The sequence below is a fragment of the Phymastichus coffea genome, unplaced genomic scaffold (genome assembly GCF_024137745.1).
Source record: "Phymastichus coffea isolate CEN01 unplaced genomic scaffold, Cenicafe_Pcof_1.1 PCOF00005, whole genome shotgun sequence".
Classification (NCBI taxonomy): Eukaryota; Metazoa; Arthropoda; class Insecta; order Hymenoptera; family Eulophidae; genus Phymastichus; species Phymastichus coffea.
The window spans coordinates 2,596,654-2,617,500 of record NW_026706816.1 but is presented as its reverse complement, the minus strand read 5'-3'; the positions used below and the strand labels follow the sequence as shown (position 1 = coordinate 2,617,500).

The following is a 20,847-nucleotide window of genomic DNA, read 5'->3' as shown; positions in this document are numbered from 1 at the left end:
ATTCACCGTTGAAGATGATCGGGAGCATGGAGACGGTGGCGGTAATTGGAGTGGCGCTGTCCGATGCGTGCTGTAATCGGAAACACTTATATTTATATTATGCCGATAACGCGACTACGACGACGAAAACCGGACATCGCAAAATAAGAAATTTTAAGTACGCGAGAGAAAAGAATGTTAAATTTAAAATTGGAGTATATACTCTCTCTCATATACACACGTACATACATATTATATAACGAATAATACTTTTACATTAATAAATTGATAAATTATCTATATAAAATTTTATCAATTTATTAATACAATATTATTAGATATATAATTGTGTTATTAGTATACAGAAAAAAAAAGAACAGAACCTCTTTTTTTTTTTTTAATTTAAGAACATATATGCTCTTATTATTTTTAAAAAAATTTATGTATAAAAAAGAACAGAACCTCTTTTTTTTAATTTAAGAACATATATGCTCTTATTATTTTAAAAAAATTTATGTATAACTAATAACATTTTATTAGTATAATGGTATTAATTATAAAAAAACAGAATGAGAGAGAGAGGGTAAAAGAGAATGAAAAAAATGTACTTACAATATTGAAGGTGGAGGTGTCAGCGGCATCCGAATGGTTGCCGCTTCGTGGATGTCGTCGTCGTCGTTCCTCCTCCTCGGCGAAGGTGTTCGCGGCTGCTCGACGACGACTTCGTCCACCGCTGCTTCTTGCACCGGTAAACCGATCAATCCGAAGACTTCATCTTCGGAAAGATCGATGTCCTCGCCCAACGCCTCGATCGCTTCATTAAGTGCGTCTTGCCACGACGCATCGTCCAAGGAAAACAAATTTTCCACCCGTTCTTCACTCATTTTACTAAACACTTCACAACTCCACGACAAAAAAATCACAATGACGTATCGTTGCAAGGCGTTCGAATTTTTATTCATCTTTTGAAACACTAGCCGCGTTTCGGTCATTGGTCGAAGATTTGGGAGTAGGGATGCGAGATACGCGACAGCACTGATTTTGTCGCACGCATAAGACAATCATAATTAGTGGTGGGAGTAGCTAATGAAAATGTGATTAGTGCGGAGAAGAGACGCCAATGTGTATTAATATAGGATCGCGATAGCGCGTACGCTCTTTATTTCTCACGCAACGGACGAAGAGTAGGTGGTGGCAAGCCGTTGGCAGTGACAAGTTGCAGCGAACGAACGATCGGCCCTTTTCTGGGCCACTTTTTTTTTTTTTTTTTTCAAGTTGACGAAGCTGTACAATCCCGACAGTTAATCGATATCATGATCAATTTAAAACAGCACTTTTCAGTGCTAAATTTTCAATAAAAAAATTTATATTATTTTTTTATAAAGCAGCACTTTTCAGTGCTATTCAAACGTATGGTTAAATATAACATAGACTAACTATTTGTTTAATAAAAAAACTTATATAATTTTTTTAAAAAATCAGCACTTTTAAGTGCTATTCAAACGTATGTGCAAATATATCGTAGCCGCAAAGGTAAGTACTAAAACAATAACAATTTGAAATTACGAATAAATTCAACCTTGTGTTTTTCTTTATTCTTACCCCCACCCCTCCCATTTTCAGCGAAACAAGCAGGTAAGTATAAGGTAAGTATTTTTTCCCTTTTCTGGGCCACTTTTTTTTGCAGTGCTAAATTTTCAATAAAAAAAATTTATATTATTTTTCTATAAATCAGCACTTTTAAGTGCTATTCAAACGTATGTGCAAATATATCAGTGCTAAATTTTCAATAAAAAAAATTTATATTATTTTTTTATAAATCAGCACTTTTCAGTGCTATTCAAACGTATGGTTAAATATAACATAGACTAACTATTTGTTTAATAAAAAAAACTTATATAATTTTTTTTTAAAATCAGCACTTTTAAGTGCTATTCAAACGTATGTGCAAATATATCGTAGCCGCAAAGGTAAGTACTAAAACAATAACAATTTGAAATTACGAATAAATTCAACCTTGTGTTTTTCTTTATTCTTACCCCCCCCCCCCCCCCCAATTTTCAGCGAAACGAGCAGGTAAGTATAAGGTAAGTATTTTTTTAATTAGTTAAAAAATATACACAATAAAAATAGTTCGTTTAATTCAGTGTACAAAATAATACTAAAAAAAAACGATAATTTTTTTTTCCTAAATCATAAAATAATATACAGTTAGTATGCACTATTTTTAGAAAGAGCGACAATAACTCAGACGGTAGAGCACTGTCGTATAGATGCAAAGGAGGCTAGGTTCGATTCTCCTGTATATCTATTACCGAAAGATTATTACGAGAAAAAAAATTCGATAAATAATTAAAAATAATTAAAATATCGTTATTAAAAATAACAACAACAAAAAAAAAATGTCTCTAAAAATCAGTGCGTATATGCGACAGTTTTAATATTACCGAAAGATTATTACGAGAAAAAATTCGATAAATAATATTACTAATTTTTTCTTATAGCGTATTAGATGTAGACAATTAATTATTTATATGTAAATTGTCAACAATTAAATTCAACAGAAAGGATAGGTAATTTCTTCTCAATTAAAAATAATTAAAATATCGTTATTAAAAATCAGTGCGTATATGCGACAGTTTTAAATGACGTCACTCGCATAGGCCGTTGAGTCAATTCCCCACAAGTTGTATGCTTTACATACGCATACGCGTGCGCACGTGTATGTATAACTCATAAAAATTAAATGAATTTTTTTATGCAATGTATGGCATGTATGGAATGAATGGAATGTATGGCACGTATGGCATGTATGGAATTTTTTAATGGAGGATGGAAGGGGAAATCTCAATCGTTCGTTATAAAAATGAGCTGCATCTCATCAGCAGTTGCATTCGCATCCAGAGTAAACTAGTGTAAAGTGTGAAAGAAGAAAGGTTATACGAACATTCTACAATGAGCTCCAACAAGATTGACTATAGGTAATTATTTGTTTTATTGTTTATAGAACACACTTTATATATTTTTTTTTAAATTTTTTATTTGTGCAGATTTGAGCAAGCGAGGCTGGATAGCTTCACGTCTCAATGGACATGCGCACACGTACGACCAGCAGATCTTGCTGCGGCCGGCTTTTATTATACGGGGCAGATCGATCAAGTACGCTGTTTTGAATGTGGTATGGAAATCTGTCGTTGGGAAGAAGGTGACGACCCTATGACGGAACATAAGCGCTGGGATGGCGGCTGCCTTTTCATTCGTAACAGAAGTTGTGGCAATGTGCCGATCGGATTGAGCCCCGTACCGGTACCTCCTCCTCGAAGAAAAAGTAAAGATGTTTGTGGACCGTATAAGCTCGAGTATCGGGCAGCAACAGCGTGCGCAACAACTAGCCTACCTTCGAGTACAGACGAGCCTGCGTTATCGTTATCGATTGAGAGTCTTGTTACAAAGCTTTTTTCCGATTTACATTTGACGGAGAAATGTGCTTCGAAAACCATAGCAAATGCAACTGTTGGTATGGTATCTGTTTGCGAAGAATTTGTACGCGGTTATAAGAAGAGTATCGATAAACAAAATGAAAAAATGAATAAAATTCGCGAAAGGGTTGAAAAGTCTCAGCGAGATATAGGCAATATTTTGCGTCAACTTGAAATTACCAGATGTAAGATATGTTTGGATGCTAGGATCGCTGTACTTTTTTTACCTTGTGGACATATCACTGTATGCATGGAATGTGCATCAAGAATTGACGATTGTCCAATATGTCGTCAAACTATTAGCAAACGCGTTCGTGCTTATTTTGCGTAAATTTGTTCTTGTTTGGTTTTAATAAAGTTCCTATTATTTTTAAAAAATGTTTGTGTACTTTTTTTTTCTCTTTTAATCTAATATTTTTTTTGTATTTTAATGTTATATTTTTTTGTTTCTAAAATTTATATATTATAAGTGAGTAAAAACAAGGATTGATCGATACGTTAATTTTTAAAATTTATTTTTCAAACTTAAATATAAAAAAATCAAATTACATATCACGACTTTTGCGAGCGAGCATCCATCTACTGATAGCCAGCGCGTTTTTAAAGGCACACGGTGGATTTGATAGATACGCGTTGTGGTTACTGCATACGGAAATGCTATCGTTTGAAATATTCTTGAGTGATGGACAACCCAAATCTTCAACGTTAACCACAGTCGTTCTGTAAAAAAAATCATTAGATATCATTTTTTTCTCTTTAAGATGATACGCGACGAAAAGACACTTACTGTGCATTGGTCAACAAATTTCTCAGCCATTTTGTTTTTTCAAGACCTTTGACAAAAATAGTTGCTCCAAAAAGTGTTTTTTTGATTATTTTTCCAAGATCGTCGTACGGTAAATCGCCAGATTCCCACGGAATACCATGAAAATTTCTCGCTAACCACCGGTTTTCACACTGATTTTTCTTTAATAACCACTCCCATGGGTAAGGTGGTTTAAACAGAAGCACCGATGGAGTTGGATCTTCTTCCAGAGGACAAACAGCAATCTCCTTGAATACGAATTCGTTTAAGCTAGTTTTGAAGCCCTGTACGTCTACAACAAAATCCATCGTAGTAACTGAGGAATCGACGTCGACGACTGCGTCAATACAGACGAATGAATGTCTTTTTATACTGAGCTTGCACTTGTTGATGCCCCACTATAATTTTTCGATCAATCACAATCGTTCACCCCCCTCTATACTTTTTCCAACCAATCAGCATTGACGAGTAATGAATATAACGCGATGGATTTGTCAAATCTGCTCAGTTGAGTAACTAGCATCATGGCTGAGTATTTCAAGAACACAGCTTTGTTGCTCTTGCGCGCACATCGTCTGGCGAATGCAGGTGATGCTAGTGTCGAAGACATCGAAAGATGGTTGACACTGGGTTCATTGGCTTTGCGCAAAGCCGATGAGCTTTCTCGTTCGCCTAGCTTGATCGTGTCTGGCAAACAGAAGCTGCAAGCAGCTATGTGTATGATTAGAAGCGTTTTACATCTGCTAAACGAATACAAGAGTAGGCTGTTGGCACAGCCCCCCATTGCCACCTCATCGACTGCCGAACCTGTGGTGAGCAAACATAGCGAACAATCCATATACGAACCTCTCGTTATTTTAGATGTAGTTGGTGAAGGTCTCGAACCGGCTAGTACTACTACTACTACTACTACTACTACTACTACTACTACTACTACTACTACTACTACTACTACTTCTACTACTACCACTACACCGGCTGTTGTTAATCCAGCTCAAGACTCAACAGTTCACTGGAACGACATCAATAGTGCGTTCAAAGGCAGAATAAAGACTGGTGTGATAACCAATCTGAAACATCTGGATTTGAATGCGTTTTTGAGGCATGCCAAACCATTATTCCATGCTCAAATTAAGGAGACCTTGGAGAAACATAGTTCTTTAAAAGTTAATGCCGTACTGGATGCCGAGTATGCAGTCGAAAAGAATAATTGCGATGAAAAGCTCGATGTGAAGCATTTCAATACGAAGATGGCGCCGATATACCTAACCACAGACATAGACGAGTGGTTCGTCGAAAACGTTTTACAACCAATTAGTAAGAGCACGGAAGAATTTCAAGAGCAAGACTCAGGCTGGTCTCTTCGCGTTATATTAAACTTAACCGTAAATATCAGCAAGTACAATCCTATGAGAGTTGGTTCTTACGTTGAATTGCCCAAGCCTGTTAAAAATAAGAAAGCCTGTGTGAACGTGCGGAACAACGATAACGAATGCTTCAAATGGGCCATCCTTTCGGCGTTACATCCAGTCGCAAGGAATGCATGCCGTGTCACTGCCTATACTGCACATCAAGATAAATATAATTTCAAAAATCTATCATTTCCGGTACACCCGAAAGAAATCGTGAAATTTGAAAAGCAAAACAACGTTTCAGTGAACGTGTACTTTTTAAATTTGAATAATGGATCCTACGATGTGTTGCCGCAACATTTGACCGATGAGAAAAAAGACAGGCATGTGAATCTTCTTCTAGTGGAAAATTATTATATCGATGTAAACGAAAAGCAGCAGCAGCAGCAGCAGCAAATGGAACGTCCCGGTATACCATACAAAGTGCACTACGTTTGGATAAAAGACTTATCTCGATTGATGTATCGACAGTTGTCATTTCGCAAATGTAAGTCGTACATATGCGATCGTTGCTTGCACTATTTTCTAACTGAAGAGAGATTGAAAACGCACGAGATCGACTGTAAAAATGTGAATATGTGTAAAATTGTGCTTCCCAGTGTCAAGGATAAATATTTACAATTTGAAAACTTTAAAAATGAGTGCGCGGTACCGTTCGTCGTGTACGCCGATTTTGAGAGTCTCTTGGAAGCGGTGTCCAACGACGAGCGGATCTATCAACGTCACAAACCGTACAGCGTTGGCTTTTTCGTCAAGTGTAGCTACGATGACTCTCTTTCGCGTTATCGAAGCTACAGACAGAAAACCGTCGATGACGTTGGTCCGGCCAAGTGGTTCGTTCGCAATCTTCACGATTTGGCCAAGTATCTGCAAGAGTTGTACAGAAGCCCGCAGCCTATGGAAAATTTAACGTTTCAAGAGGCACTTAGCTTTCTTCGTGCTACGCTATGTCATATATGTAATAGGCCTTTTGTCGAGAATGAAAAAAAAAAAAAAGACAGAAAAGTTCGCGATCATTGTCACTTTACGGGAAAGTATCGTGGAGCTGCTCACAGCACGTGTAACATTGCTTATCAAGAATCGCGAACTATACCCGTTTTTTTTCACAATCTCAGCGGATACGATGCGCATCTATTTATCCGGGAAATCGCGAACGAATTTCCCGGTCGAGTGAGCCTCATTCCTCAAACCAAGGAAAAATACATATCTTTTACGAAGTACGTGGAAGGTACCGATATAAAGCTGCGTTTCGTCGATTCGTTTCGATTTATGGCGTCCTCGCTCGACAAACTATCGTCGTACTTGGAAAAACACGATATTCTAGAGCGACATTTTCAGCATGATGACGGATACACACTGCCGCAGATTGCCCTACTCAAGAGAAAAGGTGTATTTCCGTATGACTATGTGTCGTCGTTTACAAAACTCGAGGAGACGACGACGCTTCCACAAAAGCAAGATTTTTACAGCAGTCTGTACGATTCGGATATCAGCGACGAAGAGTACAGTCACGCGGAGAACGTTTGGAGAACGTTCGACATCGCCGATCTCGGCAACTATTCGGATTTGTATCTCAAGACGGACGTTCTCTTGTTGGCCGAAGTTTTTGAAAATTTCAGAGCCAAGTGTCGAACGGCGTATCGTTTGGATCCGGCCCACTACTATACGACGCCCGGACTGAGTTGGGACGCCATGTTGAAGTATACGGGTGTAAGGTTGGAGCTCTTGACGGATATCGACATGCTCATGTTTGTCGAGCGCGGCATTCGCGGTGGAGTTAGCCAGTGTTGTAATAGGTACGCTGCCGCGAACAATCCATACATGGACGACGACGACGACGACGACGACGACGACAACTACGATCCACAGAAAGATGACAAATATTTGATGTATTTTGACGTCAATAACCTTTACGGTTGGAGTATGACCGAGCCACTTCCACTCGGTGATTTCGAATGGTGCGACATTGACGCCACCGCCAACTTTTCCTTCGATATTCCCGATGACTCAGCCTTCGGTTACATACTCGAGGTGGATTTGGAGTATCCAGAAGAAATTCACGATGCGCACAGAGATATGCCATTTTGTCCGGAGCACAAAGCCGCTCCGGGATCCAAGCAGAAAAAGCTCATGACGACTCTCCATGATAAGGAGCGTTACGTAATCCACTACAGAGCTCTGAAACAAGCAATAGGGCATGGCTTGCACCTCGCGAAGATACATCGGGTTTTAAAGTTTAAGCAGAGCCCATGGCTCAAGACGTACATCGATTTGAATAGCGAGTTGCGTAAGCGAGCGGCAAACGAATTCGAAAAAATGCTGTACAAACTGTTCAACAATGCGGTGTACGGCAAGACCATGGAAAACGAGAAGAAACACATCGACGTGAAGTTGGTGAACAAGTGGGAGGGGCGATACGGTGCCGAGGCTCTGATAGCTCGACCAAATTTCCACAGTAGCGACATTTTCGACGACGAACTGGTGGCGATTCAACTGTTGCGTACGGAAATCACCGTGAGAAAACCCATTTACATAGGTCTCGCTGTTCTCGACTTGTCCAAGACGCTCGTGTATCGATTCCACTACGACTACATGCTCGGTGCCGCCATTGGCGAGGAGCGTTGCAAGCTTCTGTACACCGACACGGACAGTCTCGTGTACGAGATCACCAATGTAGACATGTACGAGGTCATGCGTCGTGATATTCACGAATTCGATACGTCGGATTTTCCAGAGCCGAATCGCTTCGCGATTCCCAGAGCCAATAAGAAGGTGGTCGGCAAGATGAAGGACGAGAACGCCGGAATGCTCATGCTCGAGTTCGTGGGACTCAGAAGCAAAATGTACAGCGTGAGAGTTCGGAATAGAGATGCGATAAAGAAGGCAAAGGGGATCAAGAATTCGGTGCTGAATACCACGATTACGTTCGCCGACTACGTCAAATGTCTCCGAGAAAATGTGATTATGAGCCGACAGCAAAAGTTCATCAGATCGCGTCATCATCAATTGTACAGCGAGAGACAAACAAAGATCGCGCTCAGCGCGCACGACGATAAACGCTTCTTGCTGCCCGGAACCACCGATACGCTTCCTTGGGGCCATTACGGCATTCCGTTGGTGGAGAGGGAGGGGCGGATAGAGGCGTTGGGATTGATCGCAGTCGAGCCAACGGTCGCTGCTGCCGCCGACCGACGCCGTCGAGCCGCCGACCGCCGCCGTCGAGCCGCCACCGCCGCCGTCGAGCCGCCGGCCGACGCCGTCGAGCCGCCGGCCGACGCCGTCGAGCCGCCGACCGACGCCGTCGAGCCGCCGACCGCCGCCGTCGAGCCGCCGACCGCCGCCGTCGAGCCGCCGACCGCCGCCGTCGAGCCGCCGGCCGCCGCCGCCGCCGCTGTCGAGCCGCCGTCGCCGAAAAAGAGCGGAGTGGGGGACGGGTTATATCAATCGACGCCCGAGGCTTCGCAGCTCATTCTCATCGAGACAAAGTTACCAGCAACGTTGACGACGACGACGAGTAGCGAGCAGCAGTCTTCGAATTTCATTCTTAGTCAACTTGCACCGAGAAAAAGAAAGTTACTGGAAGCTCGGTTCGTCGATAAAATTAGAAAAAAATAAAAAAATTACACGAGGTAATTGTGATTTTGTGTGTGTGTGTGTGTGTGTGTGTGTGTGTGTGTGTGTGTTTTGTTTCAAGTCGACTGAGTTTAGATATCATTGTTTTTTTCTACAGATGGATCTCGCGCAGCTGAATAATTTAGCTTGTAATCAATTCAAACCCACTATGAAGATTCGTGAATTGGACACAGAATCCAAGTATATGATCACCAGACTCAAACAAGTTGAAACACGATACGGTGCAAAAATCGTAGCCGAAGTGAACGAGGAGTTTCAGCTGTTTCTACCAAACAAGGTATCGAGTGCGCTGATCGTGAATGAAAAGCTGTACAACGATATGTCGGATTACGCTAATAAACTTAAATTATTTCTCAGCCATAAGGGTAATGGTTGTATAGAATTTACAACTGCATAAATATATGTATATCAATGTACGCATAACAAGAAAAAAAAGAAGAGAATAAACTTCCTTTATATTTTTTTTCAAATCAAAATATGTGTGTGTGTGTGTGTTTATTTATTAATTCTTCAATCTACATAGTTTTTCTTTTTTTCTCTACAATACGGTTCTATTTATCCAACTATTGTGCGAATCATCAAATCCTAACCACTTTACGAAAACTCGATTACCACGCCTCTTAATAACCTTTTCCACTAGATAGATGTCGGGATATTTGGTTTTCTGAAGTTCCTGTTCGTAGAAGCCACCTAGGATAGGCTTATTTTGATAATCTTTCAAATGATAAGTAGTTGGATTTGTTGGTGCCACGCGCACAATTGTAAATATTTCCGTTGACCAATTTGGTGTATATCCCTTTTCAAATACTTGCTTCGCTTTGCTCACTCTGACTTTGTCGCCAACTTTGAACTTTGGCTTTCTTCTTCCCGCGTATTGTATAAATTTTTTTAATACTTGAGCTTGATTCGCCGCTGTAACTTGGATAGGTTTTATACCAATAGTTTTGTGTTTGCGATTGTTGTAAGCAGCTGTGAGCTCCGGTAGTACGTCGAACCATTTGTAGTTCCCACGGAGACTAAACTTTTTCCACATAGCGTTCTTCAACGTGCGATTAAATCGTTCGCATATCGAAGCTTTGAGCGAACTATTGGTAGAATACAGATTGATATTATATTTTTTCACGAGAGCTTGAAAATCTGTATTGTAGAATTCCTTGCCTCTATCCGTATGAAGATTCTTTGGCCGTCTACCTTTCGCTAAAATAGATTTCATGGCCGCTGTCACTTCGCGACCGGTTTTCCTTTTCACTGGCACAGTCCACGCGTGCTTGGAAAAATTATCAATTATCGTGAGAAGCCAATTATAGCCGCGATTTTGTCTAGAATAGGCCTGCATATCGACGAGATCGGCTTGCCACGTCTCATCGATACCTCGAACGTCGTACTTTCGTCTTGGATAATTACGTCTCGTTGGTTTGTGCAACTCCTCCACCACCGCTTCCATCTAATCGACTGTTTTCTAAATTTTCAACACTTGACTTTATTCGTGGTAATTCCTCTTTGATAATTGCATCCAAATCCTCAAGATCACTCCTTAATCGTGCGATCACGTCTCTCGTAGATTTGATTGCCATCTGAACAATGTTTTCCGCAGTTTCCCAATTTATAGCATCTTTAGCCTTCCGCGGAGGAGCAAGATTTTCCAATCTTTTATTCTCTAGATCGTAATGGTACTCGCTCGTGAGCTTGAACCCAATACCGGGCGGACCGCGAAGACCGTGAACTCCTTGCTCTTTATATTTACGTCCGAATACGTCGACGTTCATTTTGATAATGCTCGAACGATAGGTGTGCTCTTAGTATATATATATCCACCCTCGCGTAATTCTTCGATTATCGAATGAATTTCGTTGATGTGATTATTGTTACCAGCTGATTGCTCAGCCAATAACAATCGAAGACGATCAACGAGCTCATTCGGATCATCCCAGTATATGTAATCCATAGAAGTATTGTTTCGAGCAATCTTGTAGGTAGGCAAAGACGTATCAGTCGTCTGTAGCAGCCCCTCGCCTCCTTTTGTATTTTTTTTAGTCAAACCAAATAACGGACCAATTATGTTATTGAATTTATTACTATTGTGCGCTCGTATAGCCTCGTTTGGATTATTTTTCTTCCTATGAATATTAGATATCTCCAAGATTTCTTTGTAGCTCTTGAGATCATTGGAAGTGATTAAACTTTGATCAGGTTGCTTTGCAACCAGTAACTCCATCAAACCCTGTGTTTTTGGATACTTGAAATCATCGACGTCTACGTTATCTTTGTCAAAAATCACCGTAGATTTACCAAGCGTGTATGATCCATTTCGTTCTTTACGTACTCCATAAATCAAGTCCACAAAATTCGAATCACTTTTATCCAATGCATTCGTGTACTTGTCGCCAGCTAAATGCTCATCCTCGCTCGGTTCGTCGGATAAACTGTTATAAAATTGTGTAGTATTGTGCGTGACAGTAGCATCGCTATCTCCGCCACTAGACTGAGCGGTTTCGTACTTGTCGACATTATCAGCCGAATTGATTTCGTATTTTAATTTTTTTTTGTTTAGAAATTTCGGCTTTTTAATAACTGTAACGGGAGTTTCGGGGGGAAGATTTTTTTTTTGTTCCTTCTCACTTATTATGACTTTAAGAGGATCGACTATTGGTTTGAATGTCTTATTCAAGACTTCGTCGGTATACTCTCGGTTATGCTTCAATAAACTATATTTTCGTCTTATCGCGTCTTGCGCTTTTACGAGTTGAGAAAGCACATGTTTTTCCCTTTGATGATCAGCCATGTTAACGCTTCGACGATCATCGAGAGACTGTGTACCGCATTACTATCGTGATATATTTATAACAAAACAATCAAAGCCCTTTCGATATCTTCCACAATTTATAGTACTGTCTTTGTCGATCACTAAAAACCCATATTTATCATCCAACCAGCATTTTGCACAAAGTTCTTTAAATTGATTGTACGTCATATCTGAATTCACATGATCGTCGTATATATGTTTCATATTTGCTTCGTCTTGTCGAAAAATTGCTAATAAATTGACGTTATCTCTCACGAGATGCTTAGGAATACGCGCGTACGTTTGCGAGAGATAGAAACAGTCGACGCTCCTATGTCTGCCCATACAAAAGAAAGCGCGTACATTGTCCTGTTTCTCACAGGCGATGTCGTCGAATATCATAATTGAATTAGGCAATGCATGCTCGGGATCTATCACGGATTCGTGCTCCTTGAACGGAAAATACTTCACTCCGTCTATCGGCTTTAACATCTCTTCCAATAATTTATACTTTGGCTGATCGAGCGATTTCGAGTACACGTAAACATTTTCGAATCTAACGCCATTGGGGTGAGTGATAAGCGCCAAAAGACTGTTGGTCTTGCCACAGTTGGACGGACCACAAAAAATAGCTCTGATGCTATTCGGCAGTAAATCTCCATGACGCTTTGGTTGCTTATCCTCCCGCACGATAACGTCAAAATTTTCTACGGGAAGTTTCACAGTTTGTTTCTTGAAATTCATACTCACGAGACAGAGTTCGAACGATAACTGACCACATGGCTATATATATACCTGTTTTTATAGTTTAAAACGTTAGTCGTGTGTTGGACTTGGTCGAGGGATGATCATATGCAAACGTCAAAGAGCAAAGAAAGGACGAGGATTCGTCAATAATATCATTAATAAACTTCCGTTTGAACTCCATATTCCAGGCTATCAATATTGCGGACCAGGAACTAAGTTACAGACACGTTTAGCTCGCGGCGATCCAGGAATCAATCCTCTCGACGCAGCTTGCAAGCAACACGATATAGCGTACTCGAAAAATCGAGAAAATATCCAGGCTAGAAATATCGCAGACAAAATTTTAGCTGAAAAAGCGATCAAAAGAGTCTTCGCTAAGGATTCTAGTTTTGATGAGAAAGCAGCTGCTTACGCTATATCTAACGCCATGAAATTAAAATCAAAGTTTGGTATGGGTCTCGCGAAGAGAAGAAAGAAAACCAAGACGAAAGGACGCAAGAAAACGAAAAAGTTAGTTAATTTGAAAAGCGTGATCAAAGCGGCCACATTCAAATGGTCCAAGGGTAAATGTGCGCGCAAAGTCATTGGTTCTGCTTTGAAAAAAGCTCGTACAACCGTTAAAAAAGCTGGTGGAAAAGCAAACATCAATGTTCCACGAATTCTGCCAATATCAACTAAGATGGGTGGAGCTTTGCCCTTCCTCATACCACTTTTTGCAGGCTTGAGTGCAACTGGCGCTCTAGCTGGTGGCGCCGCGGGAATCGCAAAAGCCGTGAACGATGCAAAGTCTGCAAAACAGCAATTGGAAGAGAACAAGAGACACAACAAAACGATGGAGACCATTACTCTGGGAAAAGGTCTGTATCTCAAACCTTATAAAAAAGGGTATGGACTTTATCTCAAACCTTATCTGGGATCAGGTTTGAAAAAAAAAAAAAGTTCGAAATAAATTTACCAGATAGAGCCCTCACAAATGCCGACTTGATGAAGTATGCAAAAGTTTTGAGTATACCAAATTTTCGCGGAGTCTTCATGAGAAATGACTTACCGAGTTCTGGACCATATTATCACGAATCAGCTATAGTCAATCTTGACGGCGTCGAAGGAGCAGGAACGCACTGGGTGGCTTATCGCAAAATCGGAAAAAACGTCACATATTTCGATAGCTTTGGAGATCTTAGACCACCTATTGATTTAATGATGTATCTTGGCGATATTGAGATCAAATATAATACGAAAAGATATCAAGATTTCAATTCTCACGTATGCGGTCATCTTTGCTTACAGTTTTTGTGCGAGGGTATAAAAGTAAAGGCAACGTGAAAATATCGGTAGTCATGTTCACACAGTCATGGAGGATTCGTTAACTCTGACACTCTCGGGTAATTCTTCACTGTTGGAAGCGCACTATTTCCCACCAATCGAACTATCACAGCATAAACATTACAAGTTGGGCTTAGTCGAGTTTCTAACGTTCAACTCGATACCTAATATCGACGTACATAATAATAAATTTTACGTCGCAAATCAAATTATCGACATACCTGTCGGGACCTACGAGATCGACGACATTGATAAATTTCTTCGCAAAGCTGTGCAGCCTCTCCGTACTGATAATAATAATAATATAATATTTAGTTTGAAACCAAACAACAACACCTTACATTGTACAATCAAGTGTTCCGAACCTATCGATTTTCGTCCGCAGAATTCTATCGGACGATTGTTGGGTTTTTCACAACGTACATTAGAGGCAAACGTTTCTCACAACTCTGATCTTCCCGTCAGTATTCTCAGAGTGAACGCTGTGAGAGTCGAGTGTAATATAACCGCTGGAGCTTACTTGAACGGAAACACCGTTCACGATATTCACGAATTTTTTCCAGCAGTACCGCCTGGATATAAAATTATTGAAATTCCCTCTCGCGTGATTTATCTTCCAGTTACGAAAAAGTCTATAGATTATTTACAATTACGCATCGTCGATCAAGACGGAAATTTAATTAATTTTCGCGGTGAAGTCATAACCATCAGATTACACCTCAAAAGCGTATAATGGGAATTGTTTACGATTCAAAGAGTGGTAGGGACTATATAAGCATTGAAAAATGCAAACCCATCATCAGTCGTCGACTGAAATTGAAAACGTCAACACGACGAACTCCAGTCATCAATCGTCATCGGAAAGCGAAAGCTTTAACACGTCAAAGCATAAAGTTCCTAAAAAGTCTTGGGTTAAGAGTAGTTCCAGGTGGAAAATAAATTGCCTAATATTTTCTTTTTGCTGCTGCTTTCAACGAAACAATGGAGAACATTCTCGAAATACAGTCACCTGTCGTCTTCGATGAATCTTTGGCTCATTACGAGATCCACGCTCATCAACCTTACACCAATTCATCGTTCAAAAATAGTGACGAGATTCGTATATCAATTCAACATCAAGACTTGTGCCTTTTACCATCTCGCAGCTCGTTACACATTTGTGGACGATTACGCAGCAACAATAACACTTTGTTAACGAATACTGATTTTGTTAATAATGCCATTTGTCACATGTTTGAAGAAATTAGGTATGAGCTGAATGCTATAGAAATAGATAAATGTAAGAACGTTGGTCTCACAACCGTTATGAAGAACTGGTTATCTCTCACTCCAAGTCAAACCTTGATTGCGGAAAATGCCGGATGGATAAATACCTTAGAACAAGAGGACCGTAAAATAACTAATGCGAATGGCGACTTTGACATTTTGATTCCTCTGAGCTTCATACTTGGATTCGCTGAGGACTATCGCAAAGTGCTAGTGAATATGAAACATGAATTAATTCTCGTAAGATCGAGTACTGATTTAAATGCAGTTTATCAAACGAAGAAGACCGTGGCCAACGTTGAAGCTTACGAAGAATTCAAGATTAATGTAACACGTCTCGAATGGCTTATGCCCTATGTGACTGCATCGAATGCAAAGAAAATACGTCTACTCGACTTTCTAAAAAGCGAACGAAGTATTTCAATGAGTTTTCGTAGTTGGGAACTGTACGAATATCCAGCGCTGCCTGCAAACACAAATCACGTCTGGACAGTTAAAACGACAAATCAGTTGGAGAAACCACGCTACGTCATCTTAGCCTTCCAAATCAATCGAAAAAATGAACCAAACTCTAACGCTAGTATATTTGATCATTGTAACATCAGAAATGTAAAACTGTACCTCAACTCTCAGTGCTATCCATACGGTAATCTCAACATTGATTTCAGTAAGAACCAGTACGCAATGTTGTACGATATGTATGCCAATTTTCAAAACGTATACTACGGTAAGGATGCCGAACCGATGCTCAAAAAACTCGAATATAAAAATTACATGCCACTCGTAGTGATTGACTGTTCGAAACAAAACGAATCATTAAAGACTGCTCCAGTAGATGTGCGCTTGGAGTTCGAAACCAGAGAAAATATTCCCGAAGGAACTACAGCGTATTGTCTTATTCTACACGATCGCATCGTTCAGTATAATCCGATAAATGGAGATGTGAAGAAACTTATTTAGGAGGGGGGGGGGGGTATTAAAGAATTGACTCTTTCCTTAAGCAGCTCAGTAGTAGCTTTCTATCGCAATGGAGTACGTAGTGGATATGCAAGGCTTCATGATGCCTGGCAAAACTTATGCCGTGAAAGAGTTAGCGATACTCCCACTAAACTACAACGAAGAACCGCTCGTACGCTTGTTCAAACCTCCCTTTCCATGGCGAAGGCTAACGGAGAAATATAAGCGAGAAAATCTCTGGTTAGAACTCTACTATCATGGATTAACATGGAACTCTGGCGATTATAAATACGAAGAGCATAAATTCATCATCACGGATACACTCAAAGATGCCACAAAAATTTTCGTTTCTGGAGATTTGAAAAAAGAGTGGTTAGAACGATATGGCCTCAAAGTTTTCGATTTGAATGATTGGGGCTATTCGCCTTTCGAAAAATTAAAATCAGTTACCGTGTGCCCTAATCATAACGGCAAATACGTAACGACATGTGCACATCAAAACGTTAAAATAATGAAAAAGTTTTATATTGATGGCTGTTGTATGGATTGGGAAGAGAGCGATGAAGTCGTTGAAGGATTTCTATAGTGATTTTGTTTTTAAGTAAATACTTTGTAGAATAATATGTATTTTTTTTTTAAGAACATGTAGAATAAGATATATTTTTTATCAATAAAAAAATTTTGTTTCAATTGATACAAAAAAATATTCTTTTATTTTTTATTAAACCATCCAACAAAAAAAAAAGCGAAATTCTTCGCTGACTCTGACGATGACAGCAGCAGCAGCAGCAGCAGCAGTTCATCTTTTTTATAATAAATTTTGTATTTTTTTATCAACAAAAAAAAATTTATACAACATAGAATTTAGACAAAAAAATGTTTATTTATTAGTTGAGGTGGTGTACAATGATGACATGTATAAATATGATTATTTCTTCTTTTCGTTATTGAACTGCTGATAGCCTTTTTGTCCAGGAAAATTTTTAGTATTGCTCGAAAATTTGGAAATACTTTGTTTCCATGTCGATGATTCTTTGTTCTTCTTTTCGTCCGGGTCTTCCTGTGGAAGACGAGAGTACTTTACTTTAGAGTAGCGATCCATTTTATTGGAATGCTGGTTGATGAAAGATTCGATAATTCTTACACTGTGCTATTTATAGTAGCTTACAACCACGAAGTCTACAAATAAAAGAAAGTAAGCAGGTACTTGCACGTTTTTTTCTATTAAACCATCTTCGGTAGATGAGACACGCATGCACGCACACACGCGCGCCCGCGCGCACACATCGAACATAAAAAATTATTATTCGTTATATACCAATTATAATAAATATTTATTAAAATTTATTATCATTTGTATGTATTAGCGCTTGGGCCCTCCCCAGCAGCAGCAGCAGCAGCCGCCGGCGCCGCCGCCCCCCCCCCCCCCCACATATCAATCGCGTGTGTAGCCAGTATACACAATACGGTATTGCCCGTGGTAACAGTGGCTGTAGCTCTAGCGGTAGAGCATCGGCCTGCGGATCCGGAGGACGCGCGTTCGATCCCCCGATCCGTCCGTTTTTTTTTCAGATAAATCTAAAAATTTTTAACACACGCGCGCACACGCGCGCACACACACACACACACACACACACACACACACACACACACACAATAAAACAATCAAAACGCGTAACACAGAACACGCGCGTAGTGCATAGGAATCAAATCAGTGGGAGAGGGGGAAATGCAGAGAACGCACGCCACATCAGATCAAGCCACATCAGATCAACTCAGTAGGGGAGGGGGAGTGCGTAGAACGCACCGGTATACGCCACATCAGATCAACTCAGTAGGGGAGGGGGGAGTGCGTAGAACGCACCGGTATACGCCACATCAGATCAACTCAGTAGGGGAGGGGGAGTGCGTAGAACGCATCGGTATAACTCAGTAGGAGGGGGGGGGGGGGGGGTGAATCGACAGTGCACGGGCCGATCGGGAGGGGGGGGGGGATGAGGTGAATATGCACACACCTCAACTCACACGCTTCAACTCAGTGAGCTAGTACCCCTCTGAGTTGATGCCCCTCTAGTTTACCTACTTATCGCCTCTTTCACTCTGCGCCTCCTATCATTCCTTTCGTTTCCTACACTTTCGCGATTTCAGCTACGCGACCTACGACGCTCTCCGCGGGCCGTTGCCACCCGGCGAATCCATCGACAGTCTGTGCTACTGGGCCGGTCGTGCAAATCCATTGCACGAGCTCGCTCCGTCATCTATTACGCACCTCTCGGTGATTAAATATTATAGCGGACTAAATCCCCGTTACAATTTTAATAACAAAATCATATTATAATTTGCATTTGAATGGTATTTAGGACCAATTTAAAACAAAACAGTAAGATGGCGCGACCGTTTTAGTGAAAGAATGGGTGGGATGCGATTTCCCGCCATTGCCATTGTTCTTTGGAAACCGTTTTTTTATAGCTGCATTCGGATTTATGTTTGAAACTTTGGTAAATATTACATTTGAAGGTCTATCAATTTTCGCTAATAAGCAGGTAAGTTTTTTCATTTATTCTAAAATAATTTAATGATATGCTTTAAGAAACTTATGAAAACTTTATATTACAGCTAGCATTTTGGTTGCCATCATATTTCATAATATTACAGCTGGTATTTTAGTTAGCTAATATAATTGATAATATTATAGCCATTTTATTTGTTACTTGTGAGTCAATTCGAATTGCATATTGGAGTAGGTCATCATTAAGCTGTTAACCGGGGAAATCCCTTTCTAATTACGCAACATATAACGGGCGCGTCCTTTTCCACTAAGACGTGTATGAATGACGTATTACCATAGTAGTAGTAAAATATACGTCCCGCCCGTTCCAGGGCGCAATATAAATATCGAGGACGTATTCATATGTCCTACCCTTACCCGATATTGTTTACTTTTGACGTATTTATACGTCCCGCTCGGTTAACAGGTTAAAAGATAAAATATATTGATAATCAATTCTATTCTTCAAAAATAAATTATATTGTAACTGGTTTTTTAATTGGTGTAATTTGTTTGCTATTTGTTTGTGAGTTCTTTCTTTTGATCTCTATTAGTGTTTTTACAATATTTCAACGCGAACGTTCTCTCGGCTGTAGTTTTTTATTTTATAGAAAATTATTTACAAGAATAAATTGAATTTTTGAACCATATTTCATGCCATTTCAGCATGAATGAATTGGCATAAATTAATGCACAGACTGAAAATAAAAGTTCTATTTTTTATTGGAAAATATGTTGAATTTCTAAATCTCATTTTATACTTTAGCATGAATGAACTGAAAAAAAGGAATGCAAACACAAAAAAATAATCAGTACAAATTTCATACCGAAATTATAAGAAATGATTTTCAAAAATGTATAACTATTAGTAGTTGTATTATATTTCTCACAAGAATTCCAAAAAAAAATTGGGTTCATTTTCTTTTTTTTACTGACTACGTAATCTTTCAAGTAGTAATTTTTTTATTGGTCTTTTTCCATTCAAGCATGACACTGTACTCGGCTATACTTTTTTATTTTCTGTCTTTGATCTCCTTTTTTACCATATACACTTCCAAGTTTTATTATTTATTGGAACATATGTTGAATTTTCAAATCTCCTTTTATACAGTTTCAGCATGAATGACTTGAGAAAAAGAAATGCAAAGACTGAAAACAAAAGTTCTATTTTTCATTTGAAGAATTGGAAGCTTGAAAAAATATATGAATAAAAAAGATCAAATACAGAAAATAAAAAAGTATAGCCGGATGTTTGAATAGAAAAAGACCAATAAAAATAACTACTTGAAAGATTACTTGGTCAGTGAAAGAAAGAAAATGAACCCAAGTCTTTTAGAATTCTTGTGAAAAATATAATACAACTACTAATAGTTAAATATTTTTGAAATTCATTTTAGTCCAGGAGCCAGGGGGATTTTCGTAGCCGATGGACCTCCATGGAATTTTATAAGCGTTTTCTATGTATTTTGACCTCCTGAATCCGAATTTCGAAGGTGTAAAGCTGGCACCCTGGTCAGAAAATTGTTATTAACAATATAATTGTTTAAACGTTGATCACTTTTTTCCTAATTTACTCACAGCTACTGGACACAAATCATATGAATCCCTAATGAATAAAGAATAAGCTGAATTTCGCAGATTGAAAAAATATCAATTACTTCCAAAGATATCGCCAATTATTTATAAAAAAAACGTGGTCGCGAGAAATTTGTTTGTTTAAATCGCTCTAACTTTTTTGCTAATAAAGTCACAGCTCCCGCTAGCATGTCAATCGATTCCTTGTTAGGCCAGAAATCTAATGCATTTCGGAAATTGAAAAAATTCAAAATAGAAACAAAAATATCGCATTTTTATTAACGAAAAATGTCGAATTTTCATAAAGTGTAATTGCTTATGCCGCTGTATCTTTCTATCCA

At 39.4% G+C, this 20,847-nt stretch overlaps 1 protein-coding gene across 1 annotated transcript in view; it reads right to left on the bottom strand.

Annotated features, from left to right (window-relative positions):
* The window catches only part of LOC131667822 (uncharacterized), an 11,826-nt gene extending 10,963 nt beyond the window's left edge, over positions 1 to 863 (bottom strand). Inside the window, exons 1-2 of the mRNA XM_058941534.1 lie at positions 592 to 863; positions 1 to 70 (exon numbers count right to left, since the gene is read on the bottom strand). The exon at positions 1 to 70 is cut by the window's left edge and continues 2 nt beyond it. Of these exons, the coding sequence (XP_058797517.1) occupies positions 1 to 70; positions 592 to 863 (342 nt within the window). The remainder of the gene's footprint in view (positions 71 to 591) is intronic.
* Positions 864 to 20,847: the final 19,984 nt, after the last annotated feature.